The 22,166-nt window shown below is 39.2% G+C and overlaps 1 protein-coding gene across 2 annotated transcripts in view; it reads left to right on the top strand.

Moving 5' to 3' along the window:
• The first annotated feature begins 8,786 nt into the window (after positions 1–8,786).
• The window catches only part of LOC135222929 (chromatin assembly factor 1 subunit B-like), a 62,455-nt gene continuing 49,075 nt past the window's right edge, over positions 8,787–22,166 (top strand). Inside the window, exons 1-2 of one of the 2 annotated variants that reach the window (XM_064261371.1) lie at positions 8,787–8,937; positions 12,248–12,393. In XM_064261371.1, the coding sequence (XP_064117441.1) occupies positions 12,268–12,393 (126 nt within the window). In that variant the 5' untranslated portion in view covers positions 8,787–8,937; positions 12,248–12,267. The other variant, XM_064261373.1, reaches the window with a different exon arrangement.

The raw sequence follows: 22,166 nt of genomic DNA, 5'->3' as shown, positions 1-22,166 counted from the left end.
AAATGATCGAATGGCCTCCTGGTGACCACCTGAACGGTAGCGCGCTGGCTCATGACTGATGTCTATCCTGGATTACAGATCCTACTTAGTGTTAGCCTAGTTATTTTTTGGGAAGGTGGTCGCCAGGAGGCCATTCAATCATTAACCCTACTTTGTTCTACCCGTCCTTTTTAGTATAGTAAAAGTCCTGCTGTCTCCCGATAACTTTCTGTAAGATAAGGATGAACAGACTCGACGGGGTTGGCCTAAAAGGGTAGTCTTGGCCTAGCCTTAGTTTAGACTAGGCTACTACCTAGTATTCCCCTACACGCAATTAACGTCATCTTTTCAGGTAATGTTCCAACCTTCTAGAGACACAGAGAGTCTTCATTAATAGGTAAATTAACTTCTTACCATCCACTTCGGGTAGTACCTACTAGGTAGGATAGTACTACTAGGTCTACTTTTGCAGTGTCACTACCTACCTAAATGTAAACAAGAAAACAACCACCAAAGTCGCTTATTACATACGTATATAACAAACTCACGTTAGCTCTTTTGGGTGGCATGCTTGCTAGAACTGCGTGGAGCTGGCGGAACACACTAGGAACGAGTGACAGTCCTTTTGACGTACAAAATCGAGATGTAATAAAGAGCGCCAACGTGAAGCGGTGAAGATTCGTGCTTTCGCGACTCAACAGCCGTAAACATGAAGCGCGCGCCACCGGTGGACCGGGGTTCGCGTTCATTACGTTAATCGAGAAATTCGAAATCAGTTTGCTTTTGCGGTTCAATTAATTAATTCGAAAAAGCAAGAAACGGGAAGAATACTAAAAAATTAACATTAATTAAAACGTCCAAGAACAAGTTACATGTAATATACATGAAGCGCACCCCACAATGGTTCTAGTCTAGTTCAGTAAGTTTTTCGATAGCCAAAATCAGTTCGTTTTCAGGGTCCAGATAATCAATATGAAACGGGAAGACTATTAAAAAAAAAAAAAAAAAAAACAATAAACACGACTGTCCTAGAGCTCGTTACATGTCACATGAAGCGCGGCCCACCGTGGTTTTCGTTCATGTTACATGAAACGCGCCCCGCCGTGGATTTCGTGCATTTAAGTTTTTTCGAGAGACCTAAAACATTGGTTTGATTTCAATATGAAAAGGTAAGAAACGGGAAGAAGATTTAAAATACAATGATTACAACTGTCGGTCCTGGATCTCGACATATTAATGAAGCTTGCTCCACCGTGGTTCTCGTTCATTAAGTTTTTCGAGACAGTCAAAATCAGTTTGCTTTTATGGTCCTAACAATTAAGGTTAAAAAAGCAAGAAACTGGAAGAATAATAATAAAAAATTACAATTACAACTTTCCTGGAAAAATCTAAGACATCCGTTGCACTATGAATATTAACAATGTTGCTACTGTGCTTTAATTTTTTAATGCATCAAAAGGAGTTTTTCTATTAATTTTTACGCTCTCTGTAATACTCTCTTTGTTACCATGAACACTTTTCGGGAAATTCTGCCTCAGCTCTCTTTCTAAACATAAACATATTCAAAGCATTATGAGCTTCAATGACTTTCAAGTAGGAAAATAATATGACCGATTAAAAACTCATTTTCTTCATTGTGAAATTTCCTTTTACAGCATCGATTATATGTCATATGAAGAGAGAGAGAGAGAGAGAGAGAGAGGAGAGAGAGAGAGAAGAGAGAGAGAGAGAGAGAGAGAGAGAGAGAGAAAGTTTTTCAATTAGAGCTCTACCCTCATTTTTCTTACTAGCTTCTGCAAGTCAAGTCGTCCTTTCCAATTTCTTTTATTCCTTTTTCTGTTAAAGCAATAGTGGATATCATACACAGGGCTGCCAATGGCACCAATTAATTTGAGATAGAATGCAGATGAAGGGTTCATGAATTGCTCGGGGTCTAGAGGGGGTCACAACCTCCACAGCTAAGTTAAGACACGACATCCGAGGTTAAATTAAACAAAGGTGAGTCTGGTTAAGTCACATTCCGTCTAAGTCTCTACTACAGAGGTGCCTATCAGGTCTACAGTAGGTATCCCTGACCCACTATGTAATCGTTCTCCATTTTGGTAACTTTCAAACCTTTGATAATAATTGTGGGAAATTCCCCACACAACAATATTTTCATGATGTTTTGCGTACTAACATATTTTCATACGATCTGTCACTGTAAAGTTATTAGCATCGTCTGTTGTCATAAGAGAACTACTAGTAATTTTATTTTTTATTTTACTTTTTTATTGTGAATTACCTTCTATCAGGTAACCGACGGACGAGAACTGTACCTATTCTCTGTTGATCCAAATGTGTCTGCGTGTTAATGAGTTTTGTAGAAGTGTGTACTACATCTCTATTGCATGCCATGATGATAATGTTAAAGGAACCACATCTATTCGAGAATGACACTCGTACGTTGTTTAATTTTATTTTCTCTATAGTAATACTTTAATATCTGTATTATTTAAAGCTAAAAAGGAGAAGGGAACTTTTCTGTGAAAAGGATGCTTGTGTCTACACAAAATGCTTGTCTAATGTGATTGCTGATACCATTTATCTGTTCAAGTTATTGAAAAGTGACGAAACCAAAGCAATAAATAATATATATAGTTTGGTTATATCGTTGCATAGTCACTGCAATAGATTCCAGCCGTGTATAAGCGTGTCACCATCATTCTTCCAAGTTGCTGTTCCCGTGTCCTTCTCAAACCACCTCGGTTACTACCCACTCCAGTCGACTGACCACAAACATTGGTATTCACGAATCTCCTCCAACGTCGACAGAGGCGCAATTGGTACCTGAGGAAACGACTGATCGGTGGGCCAGAAATCAAAGCTTACCTGGCACAGGGGAGACTGCATGGGATTCGTACCCGATGGAATGGAATATTGGCTTTTGCTCTTCTCCTCATTCTTTAAATTCCATTTGTACCGTGGCTTTGGTGTGTCACTATCATATTAAATAGACACCTAAAAGAAATTTAAATATAATTGTAAAATTTGACTATTAATATTTCTTTATTTTTTAACTTTAACAGATTTAATATAAAAATATTTCGTAATAATAAATAAATAAATTTATTCTGCGTAGGAATCGTACTTTGCTCACCAGTCACCCTTCAAGTCTCTCGGTCTTTCTTAAACAAGTATTTTTTACCTAGGCCTGACCTAGGCCTTGTAAATGCTGGCAGCACTCTATACTATAGAAACCTTACTTCTACAGTGAATGCGGTGTTGCACGTGACTTCTGATATGAGCGTAATAACTCATGAAAGGACAAAAGTGCTCTGTATGTATTTCTGCCTATTATTTTGTCTGTGGTATTTGCTTATATATATTACTGGAAGTTATTTTAATTTCCCAAAAATCTGAATAATTTTGCAGGAAGAATGTACGGGATCAGATCACTTGGTTACTCATTAACACCTTTTCGTGAATTAGCACATAATTAGGATGAAAGTCGGACAAGTAAAGACCATGAATCAATAATCAATACTACTTTTATTTTTCTGAACACAAACAAAATTATGCAGGGTATTTCCCTAAATCGCTCTAAATAACAAAAATTAAAGATATAAATTTTGTTATACTTTCATAATAAACATGTTCAAAGCAAAGATGGTTTCCAGTAATTCCTTTGGACTACAAAATAGGAGAAGTGCTCACATAATTATGTCCAATTCAAATCAATGCTTCCCACAAGACAAAATAATAAGTCTTGCATATCTTGGCTGTCATACTACGTCCACACTTAATTGCGCTTTATAATAAATCGTTTGTTACAATAATCTCAAAAAACATGATGCATTTCTTGCCATTTGTTTTGTATTGAACAAACCTATTTTTTTCTATTTATACCTATTAGGATCAATTCTTTCAACTATAAATTTTTAGTTGGGTACAAGCTACAATATTTTAAAATCTCGGAAAGAAATATATCGTGCTTTTGCCTAATTGATACTACCTTACTCGAGAATAGTTATGGTGTCATATCAGGCCTCAGGGCTGACATCATGTTGGTACATCTAGGGTACTATTCCGCGGCGGCCTAGACTATGGCATTTGCGGTTTTTCTATGCAGTTTTACCTCCTGAACAAGAATTTTGAGTAATATTTACTCGGACGACTGAAACTAACCCCCAGGGGCCAGTACTAAACACGGTTACGTTCCTTGCAGTTCGTGGGGAACTATTCTGTAGAATTACCATCATGTCTTTTAAAGATATTATTAAGCAGCCTCGACTTTACTTCATAACCAAAAGACAATCTTTTGTGAATCTGAGAAAAAGCGTTCATAAAAAATATCTAAATTATGTAGCTAAAATATTTGAAATCTTGTGTATCATATAGAGCTTCATTTCTCATCTCAGTCCTTACTTTGATACCAAGATACGTGCAGGGGCGTCATTTAGTGGGGGCAACAGGCCCCCCAAGACTCAAGTTCCCCCCCCCCCAACAAGCCTCAACTTGCCTACCTCACCCCCTAAGCCTGAAGTAGGAAAAGCATGGTTGCTTTTTAAATGTATAATCATATGTATATGAAATTTCTCTGAAACATTATATTTCTTGGTCCTTGTGATGAACAAACAGTAGCTGGTGTATATAATTTTTGCTGAAATATTTTGCTCGTGTGGCTTCAAAAAGCAAAATAGATAAATAAATAAAAGCTGATTAGGCTCGCTTTGCGGCCCTCCCCCCCACCCCCCGCCAACAAAAGTCCCTTATTAATATTTTCTTTATTGTTTTCTAATCAGCACAACAATCCGTAGGGGGTTAGTGCCGTCAGTGGACCTCATGCGGCGCACTATAGGTATTACTTTAAAGGTTCTTTGTAGCTTTCCTTCGACCCCTACTTGCACCCACTTTTGTTCCTTTCACTGTACCTCCTTTTATATTCTCTTCATCTTACTTTCCAACCTCTCCTAACACTTGATTCACAGCACAACTGCTTTGAGGCTTTCCTCGCCTTTCTAACCTTTTACTGTCAATTTCCATTTCAGCGCTGAAGGACCTCATAGGTCCCAGTGCTTGGCCTTTGGCCTAAATTCTATATTCAACTCAATTCAACACAAGCATTTCTGAGATAGAATTCCAAAATTGTATTAAGACTTGAAGTAGTAGAAATCTGTAAAATGCTGATCTGATGTGACTCAGATACCATTTATCTGTTTTAAGTTATTGAAAACTGACGAAACAAAATTCATAAATAACAGATAACCTATTGTTTGGTTATATCTTCGAATAGTCACTACAAAATGTATTCCAGACTTGTAAACGTGTCACACAGAATAGCATTCGTAATATAGTAGGCACACCGGAGAGCAAATTACTTTTGGGAACCATAATTTTAAACTATCAAAACATTTCATAATTCCGTAGCTCAATTTTAGGAACAGAGAATGGTAAAGATCTATAGATTTCGCCCATTTTAGAGGAAAAAATCTGAAGCATGCTAAAAAAAAAGCTGCACATTTCAGATTAATCTATAGAGTCATGTGTATGTGGTGAACAAACCACTTAATGATCATCGTGTGTATTAATAGCATAGAACGTCAATAATATATCGTGGTATCTATACACTATGGTAGTGTGGCGGGATCACAAGCTTTAAAAAAACAAGTGGCAAATCCCCCCCACATAAACCTAATCACTCCAGCTGCCCAACTCACACCAGTCACACTCTCCTCTTTACACTACAGCATACAAGCAGGACAATTGACCTATACCTACAAAAAAAAAAAAAAAAAAAAAAAAAAACACACACACACACACAAAACACATGTCCTTACCAACCACTCCAGATACTCCGGGCTATCTGTGCTGTCTGCCGGTCGAGGTCACAGAGATATCAACCACAACAAAGACCACAACCCACAACCCAACAACAAAACAACACCCAAGGACTACAACACAACACAACAATCAAGGACCACAACAACACATGCAACAAAAACTCAGGAACTCAAAAGCACAACAAATCCAGCAATACAGGCACAACAACTCTTAAGCAACAACACCAAACTCAACAAATCAACAAAACACAACTCAAACGACTGCCAATTCCTCAACAGACTGCTGCCGACACTACTTGTTATCACCAGGCACCAGCTCTCACCAAAAACACAGAACTCTAACAACAACAGCACCAACAGACAACCCAGAACTCTCCAAAAGCCAATCCAATCGTTAACCACTCATCCAGCAATTACGCCCCCCCCCCTCTCTCTCTCTCTCTCTCTCACACACACACACAGACATTGTCAAATGGAACTCCATAACTCCTCTATAGTAGATTCACATCAACATCAACCTTGCATCTAATGTCTATAGGCTCCTGATTGGCTGTTGATAAGCCAATCACAAGGCTGGTAGCTCTCAGTCTCTCGAGAGAGTTCACATAGGTACGGCGTAAGTTCCACCTCTACTGAGGGATACGTCTTTCAAAAGTATCCCTCAAGAGAGAGGTTTAAATGATAGCTATAGCACCTTACCGAATGAATAATTTGATGGTATAGGTCTAAAGTCTTTATTATTATTATTATTATTATTATTATTATTATTATTATTATTATTATTATATATTAGTAGTAGTAGTAGTACCCATATTCAAATGCAGCAAATAAAAAGACCTTGAAGTTTCTAAGATGGGCAGCCTGGAATAAGATTTTAAAAATGGATGGTCAATGAAACGCTGTCTATTCAAATGCTGACAGCAGTTAAGAAATAGTATAATAATAATAATAATAATAATCATAATAATAATAATAATAATAATAATAATAATTAATAATAATAATAATGGAAAAACTCTCTATCACGAGAGTATATATAATGTTCTAAAGGGTCCACAATAATACAAAGTGTAAAAAGTCCGTGTATAATTTTGAAGACTTTACAGAAAGCATTCGAACCCTTCCCTGAGTTCATCTTCAGTCCAAATGAACGAGCAAACGACTCTTGTATTTACCTCTGTACTTGTAACTTTTTGCTCATTTGGACTGAAGATGAACCCAGGGAAGGGTTCGAAAGCTTTCTGTAAAGTCTTCAAAATTATACACGGACTTTTTACACTTTATATTATTGTGGACCCTTTAGAACAATAATAATAATAATAATAATAATAATAATAATAATAATAATAATAATAATAATAATAATAATAATATCAGGCAACAGAGCAGGACGCTTTGGTAACAGAGACTCTGACCAATGTTCTTTGAAACCAAAGATAATTATAGAAATAAATTCTTATTGTGGCTTTCGCACTAAAGAGCTTCAAAGTATTTATCTCAAACACCTTCACGAAGCGTGTTTTAGATTGCACGACACTTATTATTAAAGGAATGAAGCCTAAATAAGCAAACTACATTGAGATTTGGTTAATACTAATTAGGGAAAATTAAACACTGAATATTTCACTAATAATGAAAATAATAATACAGATTTTTATTCTCTCAGGCAACCCAGGTTTAACAGCCAAAACAATATTTGTGAATAGAATTAATCTTGTGATCCGTTTGAAGGTTCGAGGAGTATAAAGTCTTTGACCTCAGCTCATAACACTTGACCGCTGATTCAAGGTAGCTAAAGTGATGGTTTATTGATATCGATAATTCGATAATCCATTTTGCTAAATAATCACATTTTTTTTCTTTTACTTTTAGCAAGATACTGGGTAGGTACCAAGTAATAGGCCCAATAAAAAAAGGTACAAATTGCTCCTGAGTTACTGCTGCCGCCAGCTGAATTAAAAACCAAAGTTTATGGCCGAGTAAGAATTGCTTATTTTATATTTAGGGTAGACTAAAGAAAGGAAGAGGAAAAGAAGACTAATTGTCATGATGTAACTCACATGAGCCTGCAGTTCAACAAACTTGGCTAAAACTGACACTAATTTTTATGATATTGCTTCCGCCTTCCTGTATGCTGTATATCCTGTCAGCAACTGTATATTTCTATATATCTTAAAATCGCCTTTAATTTACGCTGCAATCTCTTGCTGATCTAGATTGAATCTATTAACTGTTAGGATTTTTCAGCTGTTGACATTTTGATTCGTACTAATTTCAAGAAGTTACCCTTGCCAGTGAGACATATTTTCCAGCACACCCATTGATCGCAATCGCTTATAAACAAGATCAAACGCAACCCAGTTTGACAATTATATATGACTGGCTGCCTTTAAAGGACATGCCATCCTATTATATTCTATCACTTCCCTTCAGTGTCTCGACTCTCGGCTTGCATCAATGGGTGCACGAGCTCCCCTGCAGGGGAACTCTCTCTGGGAGGTCGTACGTTGACCTTTATGAACCCGTTGGATATTATTTCTCGTTTGCCCTTTTGAATATATATCGATGCGTACTCTTTTGAAATAATTTTGATGAGGTACGTTTTAATATTTAGTAATTTTTACTGTAATCAGACGGAATAATTTGAAAAACAATGGCAAAAAAATAAAAATAAAATGTTCTTTTATGGCTGTGAGGAGACTAATAACAGCAGCACAGAACGCATATCATACCTTGCTGGTAAATTTCAAATACTATATAAAAATACAACCCTCCATCTTAAAGTACAATAAAAAAAAAAAATGTTAATAATATTACAGGCACGAAAAACTGTATAACCACATAGTAGAGTGAGTACATGGTCTTTGGCGCAACCTTATATTCTTAGACGGTCTGGGTATACCTAAAAAGCGCAGGATTTGTCATCTTTGAAATATCTAAGGAACTCAATACAATGAAAGCTAATTTGACAAACATAACCTTATAAAAAACGGCTAAAGTCGTAATAGATAACAGCAGGTAAAGTTTGAGTAGGGTTCTCGCAAAAGAACCAACCTCCCGACCCAAACTAAAAAAAAGAAGTAAATATATCAAGAGGATAGCGCGGGAATTCGGGAACTTATCAACATACGAGCACGTAAGAATTTGCTTTGTTTCGACGGTGTCATTATATTAGGGCAGTGTTGTGAGTTATTCGAGTGAACGAGGAAATCGACGTTAATTCGACCCTAATTTAACCAGCTGTTATTCACTCTAAACTGAAATGAGTGCATTCTGTCATAGTTGTAAGTGATTAGACACCCCAATACTTAGAGTTTGCCCAGCCCATTTGCTGACCGCTATTATAAATTTCATGTTGGATGATTTAAGTTCAGTTTTAATTCTTATATATTTTTTACTTTTTGAATGCGCGTTCTGTTCTTGGGTTCAGTTTATTCTTAAGTCTAACAGAGGCCTAGGTTTTTAAGTCTTAAGGATAGCTAGACCTTAGGCAGATGACCTACTAGGTAGACATGGAAACCCCGAATGGGGATATAGCTATAGGGCCGTCAGTACACCTCAAGCGGTGCTATGTAGGCATTACTTAAGGTTCTTTGTAGCCTGCCTTGAGCCCCTAGCAGCAACCCCTTTCTTTCCATTCACTGTACCTCCTTTCATATTCTCTTTCTACCATCTTTATTTCCACCCTCTCCTACTAGCCTACCTAGCTAGGTACCTAACTGCGAGGTTTCACGTAAAGCCGTTGGTCCTGTTGCTGAATAACCAAAGGTTCCATGCAGCGTAAAAACACCATACAAACAAACAAACAAATGCCTTTCAGACTTCTTTCTGTCAATTTCCGTTTCAGCACTGAGTGACCTCATTGGTCCCAGTTAGTATGGCATTTGGCCAAAATTCCATCTACCTATTCAATTCAATTCAGTGCAACATAAAAACACCATTCAAACAAACAAATGCCTCTCAGAGCTCATACTGTACATTTATGTCTCAGCGCTGAATGACCTCAGTGGTCCCAGTGCTTGGCATTATGGCTGAAATTCCTATTGAATTCAATTTAATCAATTCTATAGACATTGGGAAACTAGCCTAACCCAGTAATACCCAGTCATGGTTATGCAGCATAGGGTCATTGTGGGCATTAGGTTGGTAGTACCTACTAGGCTAGTAATTTCAGCTCCTATCAAACAGGATTGTTACTTTTGGGGGATCCTGCTAGGTCAGGGTATGGTGCCCTTTTCCTTAGTTAGGTTAGGTAAGTTCTGGTTAGGTCAGAGTATGATGCACTGGGGAAGGCTAGATGCAAGGGAGACGACTGCCCTAATAGTACCTACCTAGTATAGCTATTGTTTAGTACACCCATTTCTAAATTTGTTCAGTAAAAAAATGGATGCCTAGATTTAGGGTACTACCTATTCCGCGGCGGCCTAGACTATGGCAGTTGCGGTTTTCTATGCAGTTTTTTCTCCTGAACAAGAATTTTAAGTAATATTTATTCAGACAACTGTAATTAACCCCCAGGGGCCAGTACTAAACACAGCGAAATACATTGGACGCCCCAATCCCTAGTGGATGTCGTATTCGTGGTTACGTTCCTTGCAGTCCATGCAGAACTATTCTGTAGAATTACCAAAAAATGAATTGATAGGCTAAACAATATCTTTGTGCAAAGCTTTTCCATAGAATTAGTATCATTGACTACTGCACTCTTATTATGCTGTAGGACAGGGCAATTTATTAACACAAGCTACCATAATATATTAGTTTGTGGAATATTATCACAGCATAAGTGGCCGCATTTTCTATCATAATAAAAACGTGTGTTCACACCCAAAGCTATGAATGGCTGTGAACACATTTCCTTTGCTCTTACATTCTGGGATCAAATATTCTGTTATAAAAAAAGATAGACAACTAGTATCTTTGTAAACATTAAACAGTTGTCAGTTGGTGTGAGAAAATTTGAGACCATCACTCGAACAACCGTGTATCTGCACAAAACAGAAATCGGAGAAAAACGCGATTGAAGTTGTGCAATGTTTGCATTATCATAGTTCCGTTAATATTTATGCTACGACATCATTCTTTTTTTCAAAATGAAGCTAAAAGCATGCTCTTTACAAATATGTGTGTAAATATGTGTCTATCCAAACTGTACCTCAAACAACACTATGACTGCTAAAAACCAAAGTCTGAGAAAAGTACAATAATAGTTTGTCAACATTGGAATGACAATATATTGCTCATTTATCATTCTAGTTACTCTCACTCCCTAGATTATGAATGCGAAAAACATTTTTTTTACAATTTCTAAATAGTATATAGCAGAAGAATGGCTGAATTCGAAAGTATGTATAACTGAAAATCCGAAAATTTGCAGATAGACGGTTGTCCAAGTGACGGCCTCATTTATCCTATTGTTAAGACCTCAGGTTTGTTAGCTTTGAAAAATTCAAATTTATTACAAATTTGTCATTTTATCACAACAGGTGTCATTCCAATTATCATGGGAATATATCAGAATAAATATCTCAATGCTCATATTATGCAAGTCATACTTGCACAGAAGAAGCTATATATCCAAAATGGTAGTTTTTGTGTTTCTCTAGAGCAGTGATTGATCTTTTTTTCTAAAGAGTTAATATTCCCTCTATTGTAGGAAATTTCATTTCAAATGAAGCCCATTGCTTTTTCCAAAAGTAATTTTTGTTTTATGAGATCTAAAATAATCTCATGATTTATCAGCAGTTAACTAAAATAATTATTAATTGTGGGAGGCGGGAATATCTGCTGTGAGACCAAAATGTGCATGTGTGAGGCGAGCTACGCCCACAGATATTGCGCACCCTGCAATCTTGAGAGCTATGAACGCTACGTTGCAGACATCAGTGGCATAACTTCCTACCAGGTGTGAATATCCTCACTCAAACCAATGCCAGCAGTTGAAAGCCACGTGTCACAGCATGGTGCACAAAGCTTCTCATCCAATGTGAAGTGGCCTTCTGGGTCGTGTATAAAACCTGATTACGTATTTTGTTTGGTACTATACAATACTGTACCTGGAATTTAAAACAGTTGGTGAAGGAATTTTATTAATAAAAATTTTTTACTGAATAGAAAGTGTGTATATAATGCAATAAGCTACAGGTGAGATCATTTGAGAAATTTAATGAGATATGAGAATTTTATTATCTTATGTGTATATACATATGCTCATCCACAAGGAGCTTATATTCAGCATGCCATCCCTGGAGCTCTATCCTATTGAATTACCAGAAATTTAGTTGTAGCAAGTAAAACTGGGTAGTTATATGCTAATAGCCTAATTCAGAATCATAAGTAATTACCCCATGCTCCTTGCTCATTTCTTAAGAGACCTGCAGTAATTTTTGTTTAATAAAAGAATGTACTAACTACATTTTGATAATGAAATCTATTTTTGTTTACAGAATAGGAAAAAGAATAAGAAATGAAGGTCACCATCCCTGAGATATCTTGGCATAATCGAGACCCGGTGCTGGCACTTGATGTTCAGCCAAAGACACGAGATGGAATTTATCGATTAGCAACAGGAGGGACAGATACTCATGTTGTAGTAAGTACTACTGTATTATGGAATAATTTTTCATCTTTCTAATATTATTGTTCACATTGGCATTTCCTTGATTGCCTTGCTGTAAAAATTAAGAGGAAATCTTTATTTCCTCTTAATTTGTACTGGTCAGAACAGAAGGTAATTTAAAACGAAAGGTTTCATTGGGACTCTTTTGCCATCCAGTATTTCATTCTTGATTTCAACTATGAAGGAATCATTGTCATCTCTTTTAAAAGGCAAGCATACATAAAGTTTAGTACAATGAAATACTTTATTATGTACCTTATGGTTGTTGTGTTTGTCTTATTAATTTTTTGTATGTTGTATGTTTGTACATTGGCATTCTACTTAGATGCCGAGGGTTCATGCCACCTTAGGGCAATGCAAAATCACTGCTTCTGTATCAACGTCAGTTGGCAGTGATGGGGAGTTGGGGAAACCTATCATACCTTCATCTGATTACCCTTTAGGTGGGTGAGAGCTAAAAACCAAGGTGCTTGAACTTATAATTTGAACTTTCTATGTAGGAATAATCCTCAGTATGAGCTGGAAACGTCATTTTTGTACATGCAACTTCCCCGGCAGATATATACTTAGCTTATGTCTCTGACGTCCGACAGAAATTCGAATTTCGCGGCACACGCTGCAGGTAGGTCAGGTGATCTACCCCCTGCCGCGCTGGGTGGCAGGAATAGGAACCATTCCCGTTCTAGAACCAGATTTTCTCTGTCACGGTAGTGTCAACATATGTTGTTGCTACCTCCTGACTTGATTTTCGTTTTTCATCGCCATCGATCTTCTGGGCTGTCTTTTGCAGGGAAGTACTGGGTCTTTGGTTCGGCATACGCTTTTATTAACTTTTTAATGAAGAATATATGACGTGTAACTACCGAAATTTTCGGTAGACACTCACATAGTTTGCAAGAAAGGGAAATATTAATATTTATTCATTAATACGTGCAATAAGTGTTAGAATTGATTGAGGAAATATACTGACTTCCTACTTTAGGGAGTCAGTAAAGCATGTAACTAGATACGTTTCTTTTAAAAGTTTTTTGGAAACTCGTACTAACGAGCAATTAGAGTATTAACAGTACTAGTAGTGTTGCATCCTCATCACCTTACTTCGCAGAAACTTCAAATTCATAATTGCAATTTGAAGACAAGGATTGTGGCTCAAAATGCGAGCTATTAAAAGGTAAGAAGTGATTACTAGTGTTCCCCATTGCAGTGGAGGGTGCGTCTGATCGGCTCTGTCTCGCTCCCAGGTCTAGACCTCTTTCAAGCTCCCAGCCTAGGGGAGAAGGAATGTCGAAAGCCGTAAGGAGGTTTCAGAGAATCCCCACCGGTCATGCGTCCCTCGGCAGGTTCTGTAGAGCGTCCCAGACTGCCAAGGATAGCCATTGAAAAGGCATCCTTAAAAAAGTGCGTCTCTTCATCTTACATCCGAAAAGACGAAGAATGTATATGTTTTGATGATCTAGCGCGTTCTCTGAAAACTAAGAGAACACTGAGCAAGAGCCAGCCAGGAACTTAGGAAGCCGCGTTCCAGCAAGCTAGCGTGAGCCACGTTCCAACAGCCAGCAGCGAGCCGCGTTCCAGAAAACAGACTAGCGCGAGCCGCGTTCCTACAACCAAACGCGAGCTGCGTTCTAGCAACTGAGCGCGAGCCGCGTTCTAGAACATTTTTCTTGGCGCAAGGCGCCTTCAAAGAGACGAAGCGCCAGCCTGGCGCAAAAACAGACGGCTAGAGCAAGGAGCCTTATATAGTACAGTGGCAATCAGAACGATCCTTCCATTGAACGTTTCCGGGCAAGAGGCTCTTTCTAAAAGGGGTCTAGTAGGCGCTCGGAACTATCAGGGCGCACGGGACCTTCCACGCAAGCGGAACGTTCCAGGAGCGAGTCTCCTTTCTAGCGTGCGGAACATTCCAGGCGCGCGGAACTATCCAGGCGCTAGGCGCAAGGAGCCAGGCGCCAGAATATTCCAAATCTTCTTATGAGAGAGAGGTCAGTCGCGAGGCTCCTCTTTGAGTTTGTCAGAAGGATTCTGATACTAAGAGAAGCCATTTTTTCATTATTCAGAAGACTCCTGTGTTTGGCAGTTCCTCTCAATGCGGACTATCTCCTTCATTCATGCTCTTCCCTCGTTATGAAGAGGCAAGAGCTTTGGGAGTTTTTCTTATAAGAATCTCATCGACGTTTGGGTATGATGGCGGATAGGAAATATCTACTTCCGTAAACCCTACAGATGAACAGGAATTCTGTCTCTTCCTCGATTTATGAGGAAATCACGAAGATTTAAAGAGTTCCTGGATTAACTTCCTTCCTTAAGGAGATATATATACTCTTTCTATCGTTCTATTAACGAAAAGAACGAAGACAGTAAAAATTTTTCCTTTCTCTACCTGCCTCGGCAGGGAAAGAAGGTAGTAGAGTATCTGCTGTATGAGAATACGATACGGCAAATCACACATACCGTAGTTACTTCTTTGCAGAGCAACTCAATTATCAGTATCCTTCCAGGAATTTCCTAGGAAGGACTACGCTTAAAGGGATTGTTAAGACAACACCTACTTAGCTTCTAGATTTATCGAAGTCTTGTTTCGCTTAAATATGCATTAATAAGAACTTCCTGAAGTTCGATAATAATTTTATAAGATTCCTTTATTTAATGGAGTAGCTGGCAACTCTGGAAGAGTAGGCCAGCCACGGCTAACGGAGACTGCTATCGCGCCTTAGAGACCAACGCAGTAACATGTAGGTGTCGGTCATGAGTGGTTGGTCACATGTCTCTCTCCTGTGGGATGGAATAACTAACCGTGCTCTCTACACAATCGCGGTTTTAGCTTCGGATTGAGGGGATAGTTAAGCAAACATAAATAAAATATTGTCTGCCTTTTGCCAAGAAGCTTTCAATAAGAAAGATATTACAACATTTCAATGCTGTTTAGCGTAGGTAACATTATTAAAGGATTCTAACGCAGCGGAACTCTATATTATATGATGCTCTCATGCTTACGAAAGCATGGCTTATTAGAGTACATGCTTAGTGAGAAGATGAATGTAGTAGAAGAGAATTCACTTTAAGACTACGGTATGGTCAAGTCTTATGCACATACCGAGGTTAACTACAGAATTCCTAGTATCCTTACAAAGGTTTCCTAGATTAATGCTGCTTACCACAATGTGACAGTATTATAAAGGATTCTAATACGGCAGAGCACGATATAATATAATTCTTTCATCCTTTCGAGAAACGCACACAACCTTTTTAGAATCTGATATTGCTCAAGAGAAGATGGGTGAGTCGGATGGGAAACATTCTCTTAGTGGCAGAAGTTGTTTCCCTGAATGGACTATACTACGTATATAAAAGTTTTTTCCTACTAAGAACGGAATTAACACGTGAAGGATGTCGGGTACCATAAAGGCACAGATGTTCTGGCACATAACCTAAAAAGAACTAGAAGGAAGCGCCAGCCTGGCGCAAAGCGTCAGAAGCGCCAGCCTGGCGCAAATTGCGCCAGAAACGCCAGCCTGGCGCAATGCGCCAGAAGCACCATCCAAGATATTTTCTCGTTTTAGCGAGTTATTAACCTAAGAGTCCAGTAGTGGTTGGTTTGGTGTTTGCTTCTCACCTCGGTGGTCGCGGGTTCGATTCTCGGCCATTCCATTGAGGAGTGAGAGATGTGGATTTCTGGTGATAGAAGTTCACTCTCGACGTGGTTCGGAAGTCACGTAAAAACACCATACAAACAAACAAACAAACCAGTAGCCTCTCGGAGGCTCGGTAACGGCAAGATTCGTTCCTGATTTCGTTACCCATTTAATCGGAAAGGGGTCGCTTACAAGGAATGCTGAAATGATTTATTTTAATCACTTAGGCCAATTCCACGACTCTCTCATATCGCAAAGAGCATCGAGAATCTCTTTTTTCGCCCCTGTTCGCATTAACAAAAGAAAACCTATTTGGGAACAGACACGGAACGTAACGATCCTTAAGAGGTTCGATGCAAGAGTTTGCATGTCTGTGAGAACCTTCTCGATCGAAGATAATAACTGTTAACGTATGTCTAACATTTATTGAAAAGAGTTTTGAGAACCTGCGGAAAGTCTTCTTCATAGATCTCTTCGCAAGGTAGAAGACGAACAGGCTTCGTATAGACTGCTTCCTTTTCCTCGAACCAAGAGAGGTAGCAATATACGACATCTTTAATTTAAAGAAGGGGAATAAACTTTAGTCTTTTTTCCCCTAGTTATAAATTCTTAACAGATATTAAGATAAATGGGCGTCAAAGGAAGAGAGGATGAATGCCTCATTTTGGCCTTAGAAAGGAGGTTGGATTCACAGAAGTCACTTTCTTCTCACAGCATGTTTCGTAAGGCTTTTCCAAGAGTATCTGGATATTCTATCAGAATCTATTATAAATAGACCTGAAAAACCTCTCCACTCTGAGTCTGTCCGCGTGCAGACTGACCAGAAGTGGACATGAATGAGAGGATTTTTCAAGGTAAATGACAATAGTCGTGGCTAAGACATAGAATTGCTGCAGATAGTGCTAGATGGAATGAGGAAACTGTCCTCTTCCGATACCTCTGTGATCCACATAGCGAGGTTCTTTCTTCACTTTCAGAGGGAAGAATCACCTAGGTATATATCTGCTATCAAAGAACACAGTAAAAGGCTATACTCTGTCTCTACAAGGGGAATTAGAGATAACAGAAGATTGAGATCTTCGGGATCTTTTACGATACCGCAATACGACAAGAGTAGGATATCATGTACTTCAAATGGGATCTTTTTGTGGCCACAGATTCCGTGTTCCGACAAAATGGAACTGCTCCTCATCAAACTTATTTGAGAAAGTTTATGAAGGAATTCTTTGTTTCTCTTAGCCCTAAACGACCAAGAAGACAAGTGAATTTTTTGTGCATTGGAATCTCGCATCAGATTCAATGGAGACTCGGCAATGGGTTCTTGCCAGCATAGTATGTCTGGCAAAAGAACTAAAACCCTCTATTCCTGACGCAACGCTTTCAGATAGAAGTTTCGTTGCCCAGGCAGGGTACTTACTTTTTCATCTACAGAAGAAGAGATGGTTTAAACGTTTGCCTACAGAGTCTTCGGGGTGCGATGAGGGCTCGAAATGCTTCCCAGAAGGTATTCAGAAAGATACAATAAGAGCTAGAAAATCAGGGTTCCGCCCAATTTCAGCTCGGATTTTCCTTCGACTTCCTGACTCCTTCCCTTCCTTCGGGCAAGGATAGGGAAGATTCTGCAACGAGGAACCTCATCAACATGTAAGAAGAGATCTCGTTAGCAAAGGAAGTATTCACGAAGGATCCTCCTCAGAGGAAGACTCTTCTCTCTCTTATTGTTAGATATCCTGTCGTCTACTGGATGTAGCTGACTACAATCACCTCCCCTTGCCAGGGGCCAAAAGCTCAAAGGGGAAGAATTTCTTCCACCCTTCTCCAGTCTCCTGATAGACTATGTGGTTGTTCAGGACTCTCGGACAATGTAGCGCCAGCCAGGCGCCAAATGCCAATACAGGCGAAAAACGCCAGAGGCGGACAGTTCCAAGGAACTCTGTCATGGTCGGATACTGAGAAGGAGCGGGCCTCCAACCTGGCGCAAATGCGCCAGAGGCGAACAAATCGGACAGATATAAGAGTGTCCGATGTGGACATCGCCAGACAGCCTAGAGACTCTTCCAAGCTCGAAGCTCCAGCAAGTGTGGAGGAGCCAAGCCAGGCGCGAGGCGCCAGCCAGGCTCTAGAAGCCAGCCTGGCGCCATCCAGGTGCCAGGCTCCTTCAAGGCTAGGCTCCAGTCAGGATTGAAGATCCATCCAGGCGCAAGGCTCCTTCCAGTAAAGAGAAACCTAAAGCTCTGTCATGTAAGAGGGCTAGTCCCCATTGATATGATACAGGTAAGGCTCTGCCATGTAAGTGGGTCAGCCCCCATTGGCACGATCCGATAAGGCTCTGTCGTGTAAGCGGGCTAGCCCCCATTGACATGATCCAGAAGGGTTTGTCAGTCATAGGTCCCTACCTCCCTGAAACTCTTGAGGCATGCAGACTCATAGACAGTAATCATGAAGTCTTCTGCCAAGCTCCAGGCGCAAGGCTCCAGCCAGGCGCGAGGCACTAGCCAGGAGGGAGGAGCCAATCAGGCACCATTCAGGCCTGAGGCGCCATCCAGGCGCGAGGCTCCAGCCAGGCTCTAGGCGCCATTCAGGCGCAAGGCTCCAGCCAGGCGCGAGGTGCTAGGCGCCTGCCAGGCACGAAGCGCTAGCCAGGCTCCAGGCTTCACCCAGAAAAGATCTATATCAAAGAATGCCCTGGCCTTCTTTGAGACAATGTGATCTCCTAAGCACTTGACAAGTGCATTGATGATTCCTTCAAACAGCTGAGAATTAAAAGCGCATGAAGTGCGAGCTTTTCTGAATTCTTGTTCTTTCCTTAACAATATGTCATAAGGACATATTAGCTGTCACATACGGGAGATGCAACTTTGTGTTGACTTCCCATATCCGAAGGATGTCAAGATAACCTACGAGAGATCCTTCTCTCTTGGTTAATACGTGTCTGCGGATACATTGCTGGGATAGGGAGCCGATACTGATCCTTAACTAGTGAGTTAAATTTTATTTAACGTCTTGTTTTTTCTTTGGGTTGTTTGAAAGGAGTTTGGGGATAACTCTTTTCAACTTAAGCACTAACCCTCGTGTTAGGATCAGGTGATCGGGATCGGTGTTGTGCTCCTTAATTATGCCACTGCCATAGGCATATTGCCATACATGTAAGAGGCTCTGTCGAGTAAATGGATAAGACCCCATCGACAGACCCACAAGAACTCTTAGCCATAGGTCACATCCTCGCTGAGGCTCTTGAGGCGAAGCAGATTCCTAGGCATTAGCCATGGAATCTTCCGCCTGAACAAGTAGGAACCAAGGTTTTATTTATTTATTACCTACAACGTATGTTGTTTACCTGTCTATTCAGTAAATAGTTGTCTCTTACCCACCACCAAGGGTGTCAATCAGCTAAGTATATATCTGCCGGGGAAGTTGCATGTACAAAAATGATATTGTTAGAATACAATAAAGTTTTGTACATACTTACCCGGCAGATATATACGATGAATGGCCCACCCAGCCTCCCCTCAGGAGACAGGTGGAAGAGAAAATCTGGTTCTAGAACGGGAATGGTTCCTATTCCTGCCACCCAGCGGCAGGGGGGTAGATCACCTGACCTACCTGCAGCGTGTGCCGCGAAATTCGAATTTCTGTCGGACGTCAGAGACATAAGCTAAGTATATATCTGCCGGGTAAGTATGTACAAAACTTTATTGTATTCTAACAATATCATTTTTAAAGCTTGGTTATTTTGGTGGTAGGTAGGAGAGTGTTTGTTGTTTGAAGATGTGTTGCTAATTCTGTTACTGAATGTGAAATGCTGTTGCATTCTTTCTATAAGAGTATAACATGTAGTGCAAACTCTCTGTGAGGAGTGTGCTGGCAGTTTTCATTCACAGTGGAAGAGTTTGGCAAGAAGACCAAAAGATGTTAACGCCACTACTGACAGTTGAACTTTTTCATTTCCCTTCTTTCATACTGCCCTCCTTCTCTCCTTGTCTGTTCTCCCGTGGGGCACATGTTTGGTGGTAGGCCAGCGCATGTTTTCCAGTAGTGATGACCTGTGCACTTGCACTGATTTCTCGGTTGAGACCTAGGCGTATGCTCATAGTTAGTCGCATCTCACTCTTACTTTATTGTCTGCTCTTGTGTACTTGAAGATGATGTGACCTTCTCATGGTATCCCTGGATCCTTCTTTTTCCATGGTTTTGGACCACTTGACTTCAGCAAAGGGGTCTGCTATCCAGTTCCTGTTATTTCCACCAAGGATTTAGGCATCATTTGCTTCCTTTTGCTGTAATATGTATAGCCTTTGAGAGTCAACCCTTTAGTATATTGTCTTAAACATTAGCAGGAGAGAGCAAGACTTGCAGTAGGAGTAAAGTGAACCAATGCATCCATCCTTTTCATCAAACCTATTCTTCTCATCTTTTTTTCTGACCGTTCACTAAAGGCCTTGTATATAAAGCTGTGTCCTACTTTGAGTGGTTTGAATGAGCTTCATCCCTTACCAAAGGTTGACTATAGCATTTGTTCTCATCCTTTTGGTATGTGTACTCATGATCCAGTGTCCTCCCGTTATGTTTGAGGAGTGTGAATTGCCCTTAACTCATTTGCTCATATTTCTTTTGAAATATGTGGTTGCACTACCCTCTTTGCTTGCATGTGTACGATCCTAGGATCAATCATGCATATACAGGGTTGAGCTCACACACTGTAAGTCTGTTGTACAGTTTCTTTGGGTATTGTAACAACATCCCATGCTGACACAAGGGATGTTCCTTGGCCTGTTCGTGATTTAGTGTACATTTGCATGGTAATTCCCAGTGAGGATTTGCCCATAGCCATGACTAATTTGACCCTGGTCAGTCATGGGAGAACTACAGAAGCTAGGTTTGGGATGTTTCTGTTTTGTGTGTGAATCAACCTTAGTTTGTGGTTATGGGCTAGAATTACCAGGCCTTACTGCTTGTGTTTATGATTTAAAGAACATCACCAGGGCAGGCTGATCACTACTGAGGTAGACCCATTTTTGGCTGCCATGGTCTCTATTGCCCATGTACTAGTAGTGTTAAGAGATGGAGAACCAGTAAAACCAAACACTACCGCCACCAGTGTTAACCAAGTGAATTTTGTTTTTAATTGAATGAAGAGAGATATTACATAATTACATTAATTGCAAAAGCTTTCTCTTCTTAAACAACCATCAGTAAAGTGTTTGGGAATGGTTGTGACATTTGAGAACTTGGTTCAAATTAAGCTGCTTAAATAATTATCAGGACAATTTCTGTAACCTGTAGATTGTATGCTGTTTAAGATTAGAATTTTCTTCTGTAATGATCAAATTCAGAAGCAATAGTTCCATTAAATATGGAAATGATTACTGAAAAGGGAAGTACGTGTACTTGTACAGTATATATAGTTAATGTGACCAGATTTTTTTTCTGTAAAAGTGGGACATTTCATATATTTGTGTGTGTATATATGATATATATATATATATATATATATATATATATATATATATATATATATATTTATATATATATATATATATATATATATATATATATATATATATATATATATATATATATATATATATATATATATATATATATATATATATATATATATATATATATATATATATATATATATATATACGCACACACACCCACTACTATCGTACCTTTGGTGACTTTCTCGGCCCTTTATTCTGCTGACATTGGGACCTGCCAAGGGGCGCACTTTATACATTTTACAGTCCATATTCTTTTAATTCACTTCTTTGGGTATCATAGCAGTCGGAGAAGACGATAGAAGTTCCCAGCTAGTGAAATACCAAAATTAAACAAAATATCAGTACTATTCCATTAAAATGGGGACAGTTTTGTTTTTTTAGCACAAAAAAGTAGGACAAACATGAAAAAAGTGGAATAAAACTAAAAAAAAAAAAAGAAGGCGGGACATTTTGCTAACTTTAAAAAAAGCGGGACAGACGTTGAAAAAGCAGGACTCTGGTCGCACTAAGTATAGTATAACTGTTTGATTTTAGTATTCAGGTGTGCTACATTGGCATTTTGTTAGGTTTGGATGGTATTTTTGTAACTCATAATGGTGTGTTTGTG

Source organism: Macrobrachium nipponense, chromosome 8, assembly GCF_015104395.2.
Source record: "Macrobrachium nipponense isolate FS-2020 chromosome 8, ASM1510439v2, whole genome shotgun sequence".
Classification (NCBI taxonomy): domain Eukaryota; kingdom Metazoa; phylum Arthropoda; class Malacostraca; order Decapoda; family Palaemonidae; genus Macrobrachium; species Macrobrachium nipponense.
This window is presented reverse-complemented; position numbering and strand designations above follow the sequence as displayed.